This window comes from Salvia hispanica, chromosome 3 (assembly GCF_023119035.1).
Source record: "Salvia hispanica cultivar TCC Black 2014 chromosome 3, UniMelb_Shisp_WGS_1.0, whole genome shotgun sequence".
Lineage (NCBI taxonomy): Eukaryota > Viridiplantae > Streptophyta > Magnoliopsida > Lamiales > Lamiaceae > Salvia > Salvia hispanica.
Window position 1 is genome coordinate 55,081,149 of NC_062967.1, and position 16,144 is coordinate 55,097,292.

Consider the following 16,144-nt stretch of genomic DNA (forward strand, 5'->3'; position numbering starts at 1 on the left):
GGCTATGTACTATTGGAGATGCTCTAAGAAAAGTTAGGATTCAAAATCCTAGAAAGTTGTACTAACTTTCCTTGTTCTCGAATTCTGATTACTTTTCCAGTTTGATTAAAAATCAAAACAAACACAAAAATTTAAAATTTAAGGAATTAGATTACTTTTCCATACAGAATCTTCACAATCAAACATGGCCTAAACATATTTTTAATATTGGTGTTCTTTTTCAGTTTCAAACTAGTCCAAATTCTATTTTTCAGTTGCCATATCATCCAATCTTAATTCAAATCCAACTTTTGTAATAAGAGCAGTCCCATTTCAATTTTGAATTCAACTCCAATTTTTGTAATAAGAACAGTGCCATTTCAATTTTCATAAATTCAAATTAAATAACTAAAATTTCATAATTTAAAATCTTAAGTTACATATAGTTTCGAATTGCATAGTTAAACTTCCTAAATTACATAGTTCCTAAATTACGTAGTTCCTAAATTACATAATCTAAATTCCTAATCTTTTTGTTGAAGAGGTTGATCATTAATTCCTGACTATCGCGCTTGACATTGATCATTATCGACTGTCCTTGTAAATCGTATTGTTATAAATCTTAATCAACATTCTATTTTCGATCTTTTTCAAAGCCGGAATTCGATTGTGCATGTAGTGATGATGCAGGTGTGGGGGCACTTGCCTATGGGACCTTCCCTTTCGCCTAAATTTTTGTCGTCTTTTGGCCCACAGGACAAGGGCCGAACAACGACATTTTACCAAAAATTTTCACCATAGGAGGATCCAAGTAGAGTGCATAGCCAATAATGTATGCTCAATGTATACACAAAGAGTAAAAAATAACAATCACCAAGACCTCATCTTTAAAAAAATAGCAAAGAAAGCTATTAGATTCGTTCAATGTTATACCACACTAGTGTCATTAGTTTCCTAATGTAAGGAAATTTGTGAACTAACATTGCAATCTTTCACGATTAGGTAGACAAGACCTATCTTGATTTTGAAATGTTGCTTTACTTTTGCAAGCTACTAACTGAGTCAATAAACATGTCCACGACTATGTATACTATGTAGAAAATTATACTTGTTTGCTTATTATACATTTGAATATTTGAAAAACATTTTATAAATGCATAATAAGCAAATACAATGTGATAAAATTAAGCGGTTCTAATCGTGCAAATTGCTCGAAACATGTTTTCCTTTATATCAGTCTGAACATAACAATCCCTTTCTTAGGTTGGATTCTATTACAAAATGACCAAGAAAAGAAAAGGGAAGGAGAATGGGAAGTGATGTGAATCCTTGCACATAGACCATGTATATGTTCCCCAAAACTTGTCGTTGAATGCTAAAATCAAAGGCACAAAAGTTAACCCATAAAAAGTTCAACATAAAAGGATGAATAAGTTAAGAGATGAAGAAGTGTAATGAATGAGAATCTCTTTGGGAATTTGAACCTTCTTCACAATTATGAAGAATACTTTTAACTACTTTCACTGAAGCGTTTGACCTATAATGGCTCCACTTAAAACTAGCAAGCACACATTTACTAATGCAAAAACAATCACTTAAGCAATCAGACTGATATTGGAACTGATACAATCTTCGACTAAAGTCCATTTGGTTCCTAAACATATGATCATTTTACGAATTTGGCCCAGAACATTTACTTTTTTATTTTTGAATCCAGAACAAAAAAAAAAACGACCAGAAATGGTCTTTTTGGACAGCACTGTCACAAACTAACCGTCAACACTAATTAACTAATTTTGACCTAATTTGAATACTAATATATTATTAATTAAAGACTAAAGACCATTATGGTCCTAAATGTTTGATCATTTTACCAATTTGGTCTAGAAAATTAATATTAGGGGTTATGTACGTGGTTGAGAGATAAATAAATATTTTATTAAAAAGTTGATTGGATTAGGTTGGGTGAGGGTCAGGGTTAGGATTAGGGATGTTAATTTAACCCCTCGTGGATCGGCTAGAATAGCCCTAAAAATTAGCGGGCTAGGATTGTAATTTCACAACCCATATACAAAATGGGTTGAACGCGGGTTAAACGGGTTGTCCTAAATGGGTTGTGGGCCAGCCCAACGGGTTGTAGTTTTTAGTTAAAAAATACTAAGTTTTAGGATTTATCTGTACTTTTGGATTTCATGTACTGCAATTCACTTAGTCTTCTTCAATCTACATTCACACCTTTCCACTTAGTTCCACACTACCAACTTTCAAGTTCCATCTCGATCCATTCTTCCGGCGTCCCAACATCTGTTATCGTCGGCTTATCACTGCCAAAACCCATCAAGACTAAATTTCGAATTAACACATTAAAAAGTGTTTTAACAGTGATTTTTATAAGATATGGTTTTTAATTTTCATAAAGGATTAGTTATACTAATGCCAAAATAATTACACGGACCCAAACTTTAATTCAAATTGATTGCTTTAATTTTGATTTATGATTGTGTTGACCAAGATGAAAGTCGCATCTCCGACTAATATTGAAGATCATGAATATTTAAGATTTTATGTGATTCTAAAACTAAGAAGAAACTATCAAAAATTAAAAAAAATAAATTACAAGATATTCTTTTTTATAGCTTTTTGTCCCGAATAGCCCTATGGTTTAGCCCGAACCCCTGTGGATTAAGGTTAGGTTTGAAAATTTACCACCTGAATAGCCCGCACCCAGAGTAAGAATTTTCATGTTTATGTTTTTTAATGAAATATGATTAATGTAAGGTTGCAGGGTTTAAATATGATTTAAAATTTAAGTACTATTTTATTTTCTTATTCCCACATGATAGTATTATATTCACATAACACAAAATAGTGTAGAAGATGGCATAAGTGATCCAAGACTATTGGTAACTCGGGAATAGAAACATATCAAACTAACCATTTTAAACCAAAGGGCGTAAAATAAATACTAATAGTTCATATTCAAATAATTTCAATAGAGTAAAATGCTTATACACGTCTATCTTTCCTTCAAATCTGAAAATTTCCTTGTGAAAGCAGCCCTTATATACATACACATAATGTGGGAGAGAGAAAGGAAATAAGGTATTGAATCCTCAACCAAAGACACTATTAGATGTGTGGATATATTGGAGAGAGAGTTTGGAAGAAAAGGGTGGAAATGAGTGATCCTCCTATTAAGCATTCCCCTCTATCTTTGGGAAACAATCATGGAGCCAAGAATTTAGTTGAGGATACCATTGAGTCCTAATTCTTTGACTTGAGAATATTACATAACAACATGCACGTTCCTTCATTTTGGCAAAAACACAAACATTCCTTTCTCTGTGGTTCATCATTACATGGAGGAAAACACGTCGCCTCGACGTGACAGGTACAACCGGGTTAGCGCATTGGAGGTGGAAGATGAAGCTCATCCAATTGCAACCTCGGAGCTTAGAACCTTGTACCGCGATCTCCACTTGCATATGCAATCTGCATTCAGTGTCATAGATTGGGATCGCATATTAATGACAGCCTTAGCCACAATCTCATTAGTACTAGTTGTCTTTGCATTCTTTCCATATCTACAAACCCAGATTGAGATGGACCAGCAATTCCAGCATCTCTTTGTCCTAAATTCTTTGACAATTTCGGATTTTCAGGCTGCCCCGGATCGGGTGACAGGGAAATGTGATGTTAAGTTCAACATCAGCAATCTTGGTGAAAGAAGCCTCTACCACGAGACGTCTGTCATGTCGATTTTCATGGACCACGAGCTGCTGTGGGTGTCGAGGACGGGTGATTTCTTTATAGAAGTTGGTGATCACAAGTTGTTTAATGTGACCATAAACACCACGACGGTCTCTGTCCCTGCCTCCTTCGTCCCAACGGCTCTCATGGAGAGTCGCTCGTTTCATAAACCTCTTAGGTTTAAGCTCAAGTACGATGGGATGGTTCGGGAGGGCGTGTCTGCGTTGTACGAGGAGAGGACTCATGTGTATGTGATTTGCGGTTGGGTTGAGATGCAGTTCATCAATGAAACCACCCTTAGGGGAGGGCCAGCAAATTGCTCTTTAGATGCAAATTTGGATTGATTTCTATAAAATGGATTAGGCCATGAAGAATTAAGCAACAAAACAACTGGTGTATGTATGTTTCCGGATACTTTTATTCAACAACATTTTTTACAATGATCAACGTTACTTTATGAATCTTCTCTGTTGGGGTAACAGATTTTTTATTAATAGAACATCGCTCAAACATATACTCCATCCGTTCTGCGGTAAGGAGTTATATCTTTTCGGCACGCGATTTAAAAAAATATGTTAAGAGAGTTAAAGTAAATGAATAAGAAATGAAAGAGCTAGAGAGACAAAGAGAATAAAGTAAGTGAGAAAAAATGTGTTGACTTTACTAAAGAGGATGACTAATTACTGTGAAACGTACCAAAATGACTCCACTACTATGGAATGGAGGTTGTACTATACTTACTATCCCCTCCGTTCCATAGTAATAGAGACATTTCATTTTGCGCACTCATGTTGAAAAAATAATTATAAATAGTTAAAGTCGAGAAAAAGTAAAGTAAGAGAGAGAATATTGTAGATAAGACTCTTCTTTACATTATTCTCTCTATTACTTTTCACTTTCTCCACTTTAACTATTTAATATTCCCTCCGTCCCAGTTTTATAGACACATTTTGTCATAAAAGTCCATCCCACATTTTTTTAAAAACGAGTACAGAAAATGAAATGCCTCTATTACTTGTGAACGGAGGGAGTAGTATATTATAATCGGGAACTAAATCTTGAAGAATTCTCATCATAGCCTACAAACAAGAGGATGAAAACAAGAAAAATTACTTAATCGTCATTCATCATCTACACTTATTCATCAAGACAAACTAACCAACATATAGGTTCAAAGAAACAACCAAATCAGGCATAAAATTCTACAGAAACAGACAGCTACACTGATACATGAATTTAAGAATAAATCCTTATAAATACGTAAAAAAAAAAAAAAAAAAAAAAAAAAAAAAAAAAAAAAAAAAAAAACTCAAAATCGTATGGCATTATACACTCAACTATTTAAACTGGCATACAGTGTTAGGAAAGGAATGAAGATCAGAATTATCCAAGAAAAGGAAACAGAATAAGATCAGTATAAGTTGATTTTATTAATTTCCTACAATACGCAAAACCATACCATGTACACAATATATAAAACTCTAGTGTAGTAGTATCAATGAATATACATAACACAATGAATATATAATACCAAATATAATCGATACCCCATTCAAGATGGTATGAGAGCGGGGGTAGGGACTTCCATCGACTGCTGACTGGCTCGACGATCGCTGACTTCTTAATTGTCGGCAAGACGTTTGATAGAGGTCAGTTCCTACAGACTTCAATTTCGACCTTTTTCTACTTTTATCTAAGTCTATTTTGCATATTTCTTACAAATCACCTCAAAATATTTAGTATGAGATGACATCCCAACTAACGACTGGCGAGATGAAGTCAGCGGCCCGCTGGAAGTTAACCAAGGAGTCCAAAAGAGATTTAGCAACCGGCTGGATCAGTGTCAGCAATCTTCTGAGTTAGTGTGGTTGGTGCAGTTTGCCCTATTTCGTTCCAAGAATTACCTTTTTTAGCCAAGAATGTTGTCGTGTTGAAGAAAATGCAATGGAGTCTATATAATGCACCATTGACGGGAGCCAGACTTAGATTTGAGAATTGATTCTCCAAGATATTCACCATTCCATTCCACAATCATTCATTACTTGGAGATTGGAGCAAGGCAAGTAAAGAAGATCGAAAGACTTCAAGATTCATCCTTTAGGTTTTATCTTTGCTGTGTTTAATGTTTTTCATACTTGATAATGGGTCTTGTTACCTCGTCTATGGATAATAGTTTATTGAATTCTATGGATTGGAGAGTAACTCTTTATGTTTATTTTATACCTATTTTGACATCCTCCTACTACTGCAGACATCTTGAATGTGTATTCAAACTAGATTATAGTAGCAAACAAACTAAGTGGTGGATATGTAACCAGGTTTCAGATGTCCTAAGTTTTTAAACTCCGACCTAAATCTTGAGCTGATGCTATTGACTTCCATGAGAATGGACGGATGAAACAGATCTTGCTGACATGGATGCTGTCGGACTAGCGATATCGTGGTCCGGGTTATCGAAATTGGCTTGTCCCAGCAACATTTTTATCGCGATTTGAGCAACATCAGCAAACCATTCGTCTTCGGGCAGCACACTGCAAAATCAACCAAGTTTAGAACCATAATACTATATTTGATGTTGGACAAGATGTTGGTGATTAAACTGTAGTGTACCTATATGGATCAATGTTGTTTGCCTTAACTGCTTCAATAGCTCTGGCAATAACGTTCTTCATCACTTGATGCAGATTCCGGGATAAGTAGCGCCCTTGAGACGCAAAAAGTATCACAAACTCCATATCCAAATAGAACTGCACAAGAATACAAATTCATTGATGCTGGTGTGTTTGAATTTTAATGACTGGAAATTAGATGAAGATGAGACCTGTTGAAGCCCCAGAGGTCCCAGCGGTCTCTGCGCTCCTTCGATCTCGTCCCAAAAGTTTTGATCCTCAGAAAACCAGAGGATCACAGTCTCTGTTAGCCTCATCAACAGAATAGTTGCAAACCTCTCTCTCCCCACAAATACATCAGATGCAATGCTGCCTAGCCTTGTCAGCTTAGCAAACAGTTCCTGAACAAGTGTTTGTAAAAATATTGTCCGAAATTGTTTATTAACTCTACTTATTGCTCACCTGATATATAGGAGATGGAAACCATTCAGGCTCCTCCTTGTTTTCGTCTAGGATTAAGTACATCTCGGCACTCAAATGAACGCCTCCATCTTCGGTGACTATAAGCTCCAGAGCATGCTGGCGGCAGAAGCTATCTCTCAGTTGTTCAACCGAGCGTTGTAGCCTTTTCTTCACCTCCCTTTGCTCGGGAGGACGGTTTTTCCTGTCAGGGTCCCTCTGTTGTGGGTCATCACCTCTGATGGTGGAACACAACTTGATGGTCGCACGAGGGAGAAGCTCGTCAGCCAGCAACACTGCATTAGCCAGCAAAGCTACCTGTTGAGTTTCAGTTTCTGCCATTCCAACTATTCTTCTTCCACTGCCCTCCAAGTTGTCAGCATCCATGGAACTAGGCAATGCATTTACGAGCAAGCTGACATACGAGTTGAACGACTGCAGCACGCCTTCCAGAGCTTGCTCGGATAAATGCAAGATCTCAAGAGAGCCAATATCTTCACAAAGCTCCTAAACCAAGATTCAGTTCTACTTCAAACTAGCATCTTAAATATAAAGACAATAGGAATTTGTGTTATCATCACCTGAATCATTGTATGGAACCTGTGTGCAGTGTTAGAAAGCTTCTGGTGAGATGCAACAATGCTAGCCGAAGCACTTCCCCAAGAACGGCCAGCTATCGGAGAATGACAGAGCGACCAATCTTCAGAAGCAGCAAGTGCAGCTGTACACAGATCGATCTTTTTCAACGTAGTAGTGAGGGCCTGCTCCAAGAAGGGCTTGAAAAAATTCAGAACAGTCGGCCAAAGAGCCAATCCGCGGTCCTCTAGCAGCAACGAGTGCCCCAAGCAGATGTGGATGCACTCAGCAACAATCCTTAGACAACCAGACGCTGCTGGAGTCGCCACAACATTCCTCTTGATAAGCTGTGCAAAAGCCAGTGTCTGATTAACTGCCCAAGTCACAAGCTCAGATGTAAAAGCCGGCTCATCATCAAATATAGTTAAGGAATCATTGGATGCCTGAGCAATTGTGGAGAAAACAAGGTGTGCAAGTGCAGTAGTGTATGCAGGTCCATATGTAGTGCTAGATGGCTGTAGGGACTGCATATTTCTGTGCAGCTTCTGCTGGTGAGACTTAAGCAGCAAAGTATGCGCTCGAGGGCCATCACCTATCTTTTTCATCGCCTGAACTGCTGAACGAAGCTCGAAGCCATTGGTAGAGGCCTGGCAGGTAGCATCAGCTAGTTGATCAGCTAATTTCTGCCTGCTTACCATAATAGAGTGCTGTAGAGATAATATGGCTTTGGTAGTCATTGATTTAGTCTCCTTAGCCTCCTCAGCTAGAACCTCTCCTTCGTCTAGTATTGCCAGAGCCTCATCGATTCGCCTCTCAGCCAGTAAGACCTCAATCTTCTCCATAAACTGTGACAGCCACTTGTCATACTTTGGAGGCTCTGTCTCTTCGAACTCTAAATCTGCAGCCTCTCTAGCATGATCAGTTCCGTCTGGCAAGGACTCAATCCGAACTCCATCAGCTATCCCGTGGATGATGTTTGCTCGCGTAGACAACAGGTTTTTCAAGGAAACAAGCTCCCCTTCAAGATCAGAGATCTCTCTTGATGTCCTGAAAAATATAATATAGCAAAAGATAATGAACATCATCAGAAATAGAGGTGAATTTTTGAAATGTTTGGAACGATCAGATAGATGCCTTATAAAAGATGCATAATTGGCATAGACACTTTTCCGCATTTCTTCTGCAGAAGCCTTCTTCAACCTATCTAGGTGCATGCACAATTGCCTAATTTCCTGCTCCAAATGCACCAAATTCAGTCAGATTTGCAGGATTCACACATTGAATTTGATCCAAAAATAAAAATTAATTTACGAAATTATACGAAATAAACTAACGATCCTAAAAATACGATTGACCTTTTCGGTGGTGCCGCCGCTGTTGCTGTGGAAGTAGGATTGAGGATCGAAAGTGTTGGATTTGAAGACTTTGAGCTTGTCGCTCAGTGTCATCTCCGCGTCGAAATCTATGGATCCTTGCATCGTCGAGAACGCCATCACTTGCTGTTTCGGTATTTTAAAATCACCTCTCTATCTGCGATCAAATTCACGAATAAGATCCAAAATTATGATAGTAATAGAAAATGAAAGAGAGAGGGAAAGACGACGATCGAGACGTACGTGGGATGAATTTCAGTGCGCGACGAGATCGATCGTAAATGATAATGCGATCAGATTTCGAATGCCATGCGATTTGCAATAATAAGCTGCTTTGAGAATTTCCTTCACTACTTTCACATTGTTATTAGAAAAATAATAACGAATTAATTCTCAATAAAGACTGTTAATTTATTGTTTCTAATTTTTCCGACCATAATTATTTAGATGAAAAAAATTAAATTACGATTTTATTCTTCTGTAATCAATAATTTGATTTTAAATTTTATTTTACAAACTTGTAATCTGACAAAAAATTATTTCAATATTTATGTTCTTTATGATCATTCAGCTGTAACAAGCCCGTCAGGTCGCCCGTCCCCGACGGGCGAATGGGAAGGGCGCCGTAGGAGACACCCTAACTAAAAAAATATGCCTAGTACAAATTCGTAATTGAATCGTTATGAACCGAGTAGCTGGCTCTACTTTTAAATAATGTGTTTATTGGGAATCTAATTATTGGATTATAATATGTTGATCCATCCTACCTCTCGTCTCGTCCGTATGGGACGTCCGTCGCATAGTCGTCACCAACGGAATGACCTGTTCGCCGGTCGGACGTCCGCTATTGTGGATGCTCTTAGTCTTTGACATACAATAAATTTTTTGAAACGGCATAGTTTTCAATTAAACTCTTACTCATTTTATTATCATACTTTGCTCTCTTTTACGTCTGTTATCTTTTTCCTTTCTCCTACTTTATTTTATAACTCATTCAAAATAATTTATTAATCTTCGTGTGCAAAAGAAGTGTCCAAAGTTATTGACTTACAGTAGATTAAGTGTCATAAGTTGACTTGACACGGATTTTAAGAAATGTAATTGACAGAAAAAGTTATTGAAATATAAGTTCTACTTTTATATTTTAATTTTAAAATAAAAAGTAAGTAGGATGAGTTAATGGAATGTGGATCCGTTATTAAAATAATAAAAAATAAATGAGAGATTTATTTAATCGTGTTTACGAGTGTTGTTATCGGATAGCTTCTCCGTCTTTCCTCCACGTCAGATGGGTGCATTTGATTCGAATAATGAGCCTTGTAAACTTATAAGGTACGTAGCTGGTTTGGATGGAAATTTTTTGGTTGAACTTGAAGTGAATCAAATCGGTGGAAACATGAAAATGACAACACCATTAACTAGTTCTTTCAAAGAAAAGTCCACAGTAGATGACTAATTAAATTAGGTGGTGTGGCCTGAAATAATTAGTCCAATAAAGCAAGCTCTTTTATCTTTTTCTTGAGTTGGGATAACACATAGTCAAAGAAATTTGTTAATCTACGTGTTTCTTCATCCAAGCAACACAGTTGATTATTTATCAACCAAATCCAAAAGAACATAATTTGTCATTCTTGATAAGATCCAATCTTGGGATTCCCAATAGCAGTCTCTACCACATGCTCATAAAAATGGCTTCACCATAAATATTTAGTTTTGAATGAAAAGAAAAGTCTACCAGAAATTACTAGTTCAAAGTGTGGAGCTGAATGCTTCTTTTCTCCATCCCCATATTTATTTTAGAGAGGTGAAAAGAGATAACTTGATTACTTCCAAGTCAAACAAATTGCTCAGAGTTTCACTTCATCCATGGCAAACAAAGGTGTGAAGCTCTTAGGAGCAGGTCAGAGTCCATTTGTGAACAGGGTTGTCTTGGCGCTCGAGATGAAATCCGTTGACTATGAGTTAGTCGAAATGAACCGACATGAAAAACCTGAGCTCCTTCTCAAAAGCAATCCTATTCACAAGAAAATCCCAGTGCTCATTCATGGTGATAGCTCAATCTGTGAGTCTCTCATCATTATTCAATATATTGATGATGCATGGTCTCATGCCCCTTCCATTCTTCCTACCGATCCCTATGACCGTGCCACAGCTCGATTCTGGGCTACTTTTGTTGATGACAAGGTACAGTTTTCCTCTTCCTTTCTTCAGCTTCACACAAAGATAAGAATTTAAAAAATTGAAATAGTTGAAATGGTTTGGCTAGTTGGTTCCATTACTCGGACAAATTTGGGGGGGCGAAGGAGAGGAGGCTAACGCGTTGGCTTTTGAAAAAGCAATGGAAGCATTTGTGTTGTTGGAGGAGGCATTCATCAGCTGCAGCAAAGGCAAAGCTTTCTTTGGTGGAGATGATGTAGGTTACCTTGATATCGCACTAGGGAGTTTTATTGGATCTATAAGGGTGATTGAGATGATGAATGGTAGTACTAAAATCCTCAACGAAGCCAAAACTCCTCGTCTGGCCGGATGGGCCGAGAGGCTTTACTCTGACAGCCTTGTTAAGGATGTTATGCTTGATCCTCATGAACTTCTAGAAGCTCACACGAAGATTCAGGCCATGTCAAAAGCTGCTTCTCATTGAAAATATTCTTCTCATTTTCTGTTTTTGTGTTTTACTATCAATGTTGTTATTTTGGAAAGATTATTTTATCTTTCTTTCTTATCATAATAGTATCTTTTTTCTAGTGAATTTGTTTATAGTTGTTGTGACAAAATAGAGCAATTGTGTAATCGAGACAAACAGAAACGTAAAGAGACAAAGATTTACGTGGTTCACCAACGTTGTGTTGGCTACGTCCATGGACAGGAAATGAGAACAGATTGTATTAGATTGTGTTTTCAGATTATAGAGTTATGTGTCCTACTTCTATATAAATAGGCACACGAGACAGGCTAGGCCCAATATAACAATTAGGACCCAAAACATATTCATAGCATAGCGTCGGGCGAGACCCCCATTTGGCTATCGGCAAACAGTAGTACATATTCAAGGCATACTAACAATAGCAATGGGGCTTTTTAAGGATAGGATAGTTCAGTTCTAGATTTGTTTTATAAAAATTAGCAGAAAATAATTTTCTAATTAGAACAGTTTATCTGTATTTATAGGTAACCATATAGGGCTGCTGAAATCTTAGCCAAACTTACTAGTGGCTAGACTTGAGATTATGCTAATCAATGATCTAGAAAATATAATTAATTTGCAGAACAAAAAGTCTAATCTACTAACAAATATTCTACAGTATGTATACATGGTGTCATTTCAAGATGAGATATCTTTTTAGACAATCAAACATAACATTCTTGATCAATGATGAGCAGAGAAACAAGTGGAGTTGAGCTACTTGGAGCATGGGCAAGCCCATACTCAATCAGAGTGCAGATAGCTCTAAATCTCAAGTCGATCCCTTACGAATTCACTGAAGAGAAATTCTACACGACCAACAAAAGCGCACGCCTCCTTGAGGCCAACCCGATCCACAAGAAAATACCAGTTCTGATCCATGATGGAAAGCCTATATCCGAGTCTCTCATCATTCTTCAATACATTGATGAAGCATGGCCTTCCAATGGCCCATCCATCCTTCCCTCCGACCCCTATGATCGCGCAATGGCACGTTTTTGGGCAGCATATGTTGATGAGAAGGTCTAGTTTTATTTGCTCAATTATTTCAACTTATATAAAGATATAATATGTATATTCCCTTTGACAACATGGGTTGGTTTTGCAGTGGTTTCCGGCATTCAAGGAGCTGGAGAAGGCATCAGGAGATGAGGAAAGAGGCGCTATTGTTGAGAGGATACATGAAGGAGCAGTATTGTTGGAGGAGAGCTTTGTGAAATGCTGCAGATTGAAGGCTTATTTTGGTGGAGACAGCCTTGGTTACATTGATATTGTGTTGGGAAGCTACTTGGGATTTATTAAATTAACAGAATCTGCAACTGGTATTAAGATTTTTGAGGAAATGAGGACTCCTGGATTAGCAAGATGGGCTCAGAGGCTCTCTTCACATGAAGCAGCTAAGGATGTTTTGCCAGATGCTCAAAAGCTTTTCCACTTTTACATGATGGTTCAAGAGTCTCAGAAGATTGAATAAATATATGTTTTTGTTTTTAGAGAATATGATGTGTTTATCAGTGAATGGAATGATAGCAATAATAGTATCCCATTTTAAAATGATTTCTAAATAAGTGTTCCATTATTATTGCATAAAATCATGTCTCAAATAACAAAGTTGATAGATATTCTCAACTCTCAAGAGGAACTTGAATTTATTTACAAAATTGCCTAGTTCAATTAATCTTGAGTATTAAAAATGAGGTTCAATTCAAGTTGTAATTACTTAATTATAACTACTAGGAAGTTTTGATTAATTAACAAATACTGAAGATCTTAAACATGGTCAATAGTCATATGGGTATTGGGAAATATAGATCCTGCATGGTCGCTTAATAGTAATCCTATAATCAATTACTGTGATAAATTTAATTCAAGTTGGGCTCAATTCAGATAATTAAACTTTTTAGGAGATTTAGTCCCAATCATCAATGTGATCCCCAATCTAGTCCATCACCCACCCATATAAATAATGAGATAACTTGTGTTCCATATTTAAAGTGTCGCCAAATTTTGATTTTGCGTACCAACTTTAAAATCTACTTATAAATAATTATATTATTAATTCTAATTTTGCGGCAGTAATATAACTTGATGATTTATTTATGTAGTATTATCGAACGTTAATCAAAACAATGTCATATTTTAGGCAATGAAATAATATTATACTAAAATAAAAGAGAAATTTTACTATGATTAATATTAAGATATATTAGAGCCAAAATTTAGATTGGTTGTAAAATCAAAACAAATCAATAGTTTGATAATTTAGATAAATTTTACTATGATTAATATTAAGATATATTAGAGCCAAAATTTAGATTGGTTGTAAAATCAAAATAAATCAATAGTTTGATAATTTAGATGTGGATTTAAAAGTTGATGTGTGAAAACTAGAATTAAACGAAAATTTAGAAACTTACAACTACCCTAAATAATGATTTAGCAATGAATATTACCCCGGAAATCCAATACACAACACATATATTCACGCTTATTTGTTTGTGCTCTCTTGATTTTTGTCTTCTGAATTTCCACCCTAACTATTAGCTTGTAGTTGTAATTTATTGCGCACACAATATTCAAGCTACATTAAGGATTAGGTTAGAAGATTAGAATTTCTAATTGTTGTGGTAGATAGAGTAAAGAAAGTTACTCCCTCCGTCCCAAGGTATTAGACCAACTTTCCTTTTTGGGATGTCCCAACATATTAGACTTATTTCCTTTTTTAGCAAAAAGCATCTATCTTATTTTATTCTCCACCTACTTTTTCCTCTCTTCTCTCCCCTACTTTTTCCCTCTCTCATACTTTACTCTCTCCACTTTAACTATTTAAATATCAATTCCTTAAATCATGTGCCCAAAAGAAGCGAGTCTAATACTCCGGGACGGAGGGAGTATAAGATAACTAGCACACTACTCAGAGAGAAAATTATGCAAACAACTTCAAAACTCTAAGATCATGCTTATATATTGAAATTTATCTAACATGTTATTGTTTTTATATGGGTTTTAGATAGATTTAACTATATGAAATCTTGAATTAATTTTAGGGCATCCACAATGGGACGCGCTAAGCGACGCCCTATGCACCGCCACGTCAGCATTTTTATTTTCCTCCTATTCCACCTGCAGTGGGGCGGACTATAGCCCGCCCTAAGCAACGCCCTAAGCATGTTTCTATTATTTGAATATTTAAATACTTCAAAATTTGGAAAACTAACTTCATTTCATTAAAATTCAAACATTACAATACGAAATAAAAAACTACAATTTCTCAACGGCGGCGGTTGCGGGTCCAAACTTCTTCAATCATGTCGGTCATGAGCTGAGTATGGTCTTGTTGGTTGCGCATTGAGGCCTGTCGCTATAGAACCACACCGAAGCCAGTCGGTAATCCTCGAGTGACTAGCGAGGTCGCCGTGCTGGAGCTAGATCCGGCTTCATCATCCACCCAATTGGTGACATGGCCACGTTCTTGTTCGACTATCATGTTATGCATGATGATGCACACATACATGACGTCGGCGATGACGTCCTTGTACCAGAAACGCGCCGGACCTTTCACGATTGCCCACCGCGATTGGAGCACCCCAAAAGCCCGCTCCACATCCTTCCGCGCGGACTCCTGCTTTGCCGCAAACAAGACTCTCCTCTCACCAATTGGGCAGCTGATCGTCTTCAAAAAAACAGGCCACCTAGGGTATATGCCATTGGCCAAGTAGTACCCCATATGATGTGTGCGACCGTTGGCAGTGAACTGAATGGTCGGACCGCGACCCCTGCACTGATCGGCGAATAGAGTGGACGAGTTGAGGATGTTAATGTCGTTGTTCGACCCGACTACACCAAAGTAGGCATGCCAGATCCAGAGGCGGTGGTCAGCGACGGCTTCTAGGATCATCGTCGGGTGGCTGCCCTTGTAGCCGCTAGTAAATTGGCCTCTCCAGGCCGTCGGGCAGTTCTTCCACTGCCGTGCATATAGTCGATGCTCCCTAGCATCCCAGGGAAGCCGTGCACCGTCTCATGCATCCGCATCAGGCTCTGGCAATCGTCAGCAGTCGGGCGTCGCAAATATGTGTCGCCAAAAGCCTCCACAACTAACTTACAAAAAGTCTTGAGACATCCGCGACCAGTTGTATCCCCGACGTGAAGGTACTCGTCGAACATATCCGCTGTTGTGCCGTAGGCCAACTGGCGGATCGCAACCGTGCACTTTTGCAACGGCGTAAGTCCGGGTCTACCGATCCCGTCTTCCCGATACTGGAAGTACTCATCACGGCCCTCCAACGTGTGTACAATGCGGAGAAAAAGATCTCGGCTCATTCTAAAACGGCGGTGAAAAACATTCGGGCCCCACCTTGGATTCTCGACAAAATAATCTGCGAACAGACGTTCGTGCGCTACGTTGTGCTCGCGGGGGACAAACGTCCGACGTCGTATCGGGCGAGGGACCCGCGCCTCCGCCGCCGCCTGCTCCCGCTGCATTTGTGCCAAGCATTCCGCCTTGGCTTCATTAACGGCATCGAACAAGGCTCGAGTCAAGGCCCGTCTGCAGCCATCCGATGTACTCAAATCGTAGTCGTCGGGATTCATTTTTGAGTCGATGAGAGAGAATAATTGATGAGAAATTGAAGAGATGTGAAATTGGAGTGTGTGAAATGGTAGTGAATAGTAGAGTTTAAATAAGAAATTTTTTTTGAAAAAATTCTAAAAAAAAA

At 37.9% G+C, this 16,144-nt stretch overlaps 4 protein-coding genes across 4 annotated transcripts; 2 read left to right on the forward strand and 2 right to left on the reverse strand.

Moving 5' to 3' along the window:
• Nucleotides 1-5,972: 5,972 nt before the first annotated feature.
• LOC125216370 (exocyst complex component EXO84A-like) lies at nucleotides 5,973-9,107 on the reverse strand. The gene is made up of 8 exons (XM_048118061.1): nucleotides 8,990-9,107; nucleotides 8,729-8,903; nucleotides 8,508-8,605; nucleotides 7,379-8,420; nucleotides 6,801-7,304; nucleotides 6,551-6,739; nucleotides 6,340-6,476; nucleotides 5,973-6,260 (listed from the first exon to the last, which is right to left on the reverse strand). Exons 2-8 carry the CDS (start codon nucleotides 8,864-8,866, stop codon nucleotides 6,098-6,100), a joined length of 2,271 nt encoding a protein of 756 aa, XP_047974018.1. The 5' UTR covers nucleotides 8,867-8,903; nucleotides 8,990-9,107; the 3' UTR covers nucleotides 5,973-6,097.
• Nucleotides 9,108-10,363: 1,256 nt separating this feature from the next.
• LOC125212887 (glutathione S-transferase U17-like) lies at nucleotides 10,364-11,634 on the forward strand. The gene is made up of 2 exons (XM_048113173.1): nucleotides 10,364-10,930; nucleotides 11,013-11,634. The coding sequence occupies exons 1-2, from the start codon at nucleotides 10,613-10,615 to the stop codon at nucleotides 11,385-11,387; spliced, it is 693 nt and encodes a 230-aa protein (XP_047969130.1). The 5' UTR covers nucleotides 10,364-10,612; the 3' UTR covers nucleotides 11,388-11,634.
• Nucleotides 11,635-12,021: 387 nt separating this feature from the next.
• Nucleotides 12,022-12,974, forward strand: LOC125216883 (glutathione S-transferase U17-like). Its single transcript, XM_048118665.1, has 2 exons — nucleotides 12,022-12,452; nucleotides 12,538-12,974. Exons 1-2 carry the CDS (start codon nucleotides 12,117-12,119, stop codon nucleotides 12,901-12,903), a joined length of 702 nt encoding a protein of 233 aa, XP_047974622.1. The 5' UTR covers nucleotides 12,022-12,116; the 3' UTR covers nucleotides 12,904-12,974.
• A 1,816-nt stretch (nucleotides 12,975-14,790) lies between these two features.
• LOC125210547 lies at nucleotides 14,791-16,019 on the reverse strand. Its single transcript, XM_048110090.1, has 2 exons — nucleotides 15,366-16,019; nucleotides 14,791-15,102 (listed from the first exon to the last, which is right to left on the reverse strand). Exons 1-2 carry the CDS (start codon nucleotides 16,017-16,019, stop codon nucleotides 14,791-14,793), a joined length of 966 nt encoding a protein of 321 aa, XP_047966047.1.
• Between the last annotated feature and the right edge of the window lie 125 nt (nucleotides 16,020-16,144).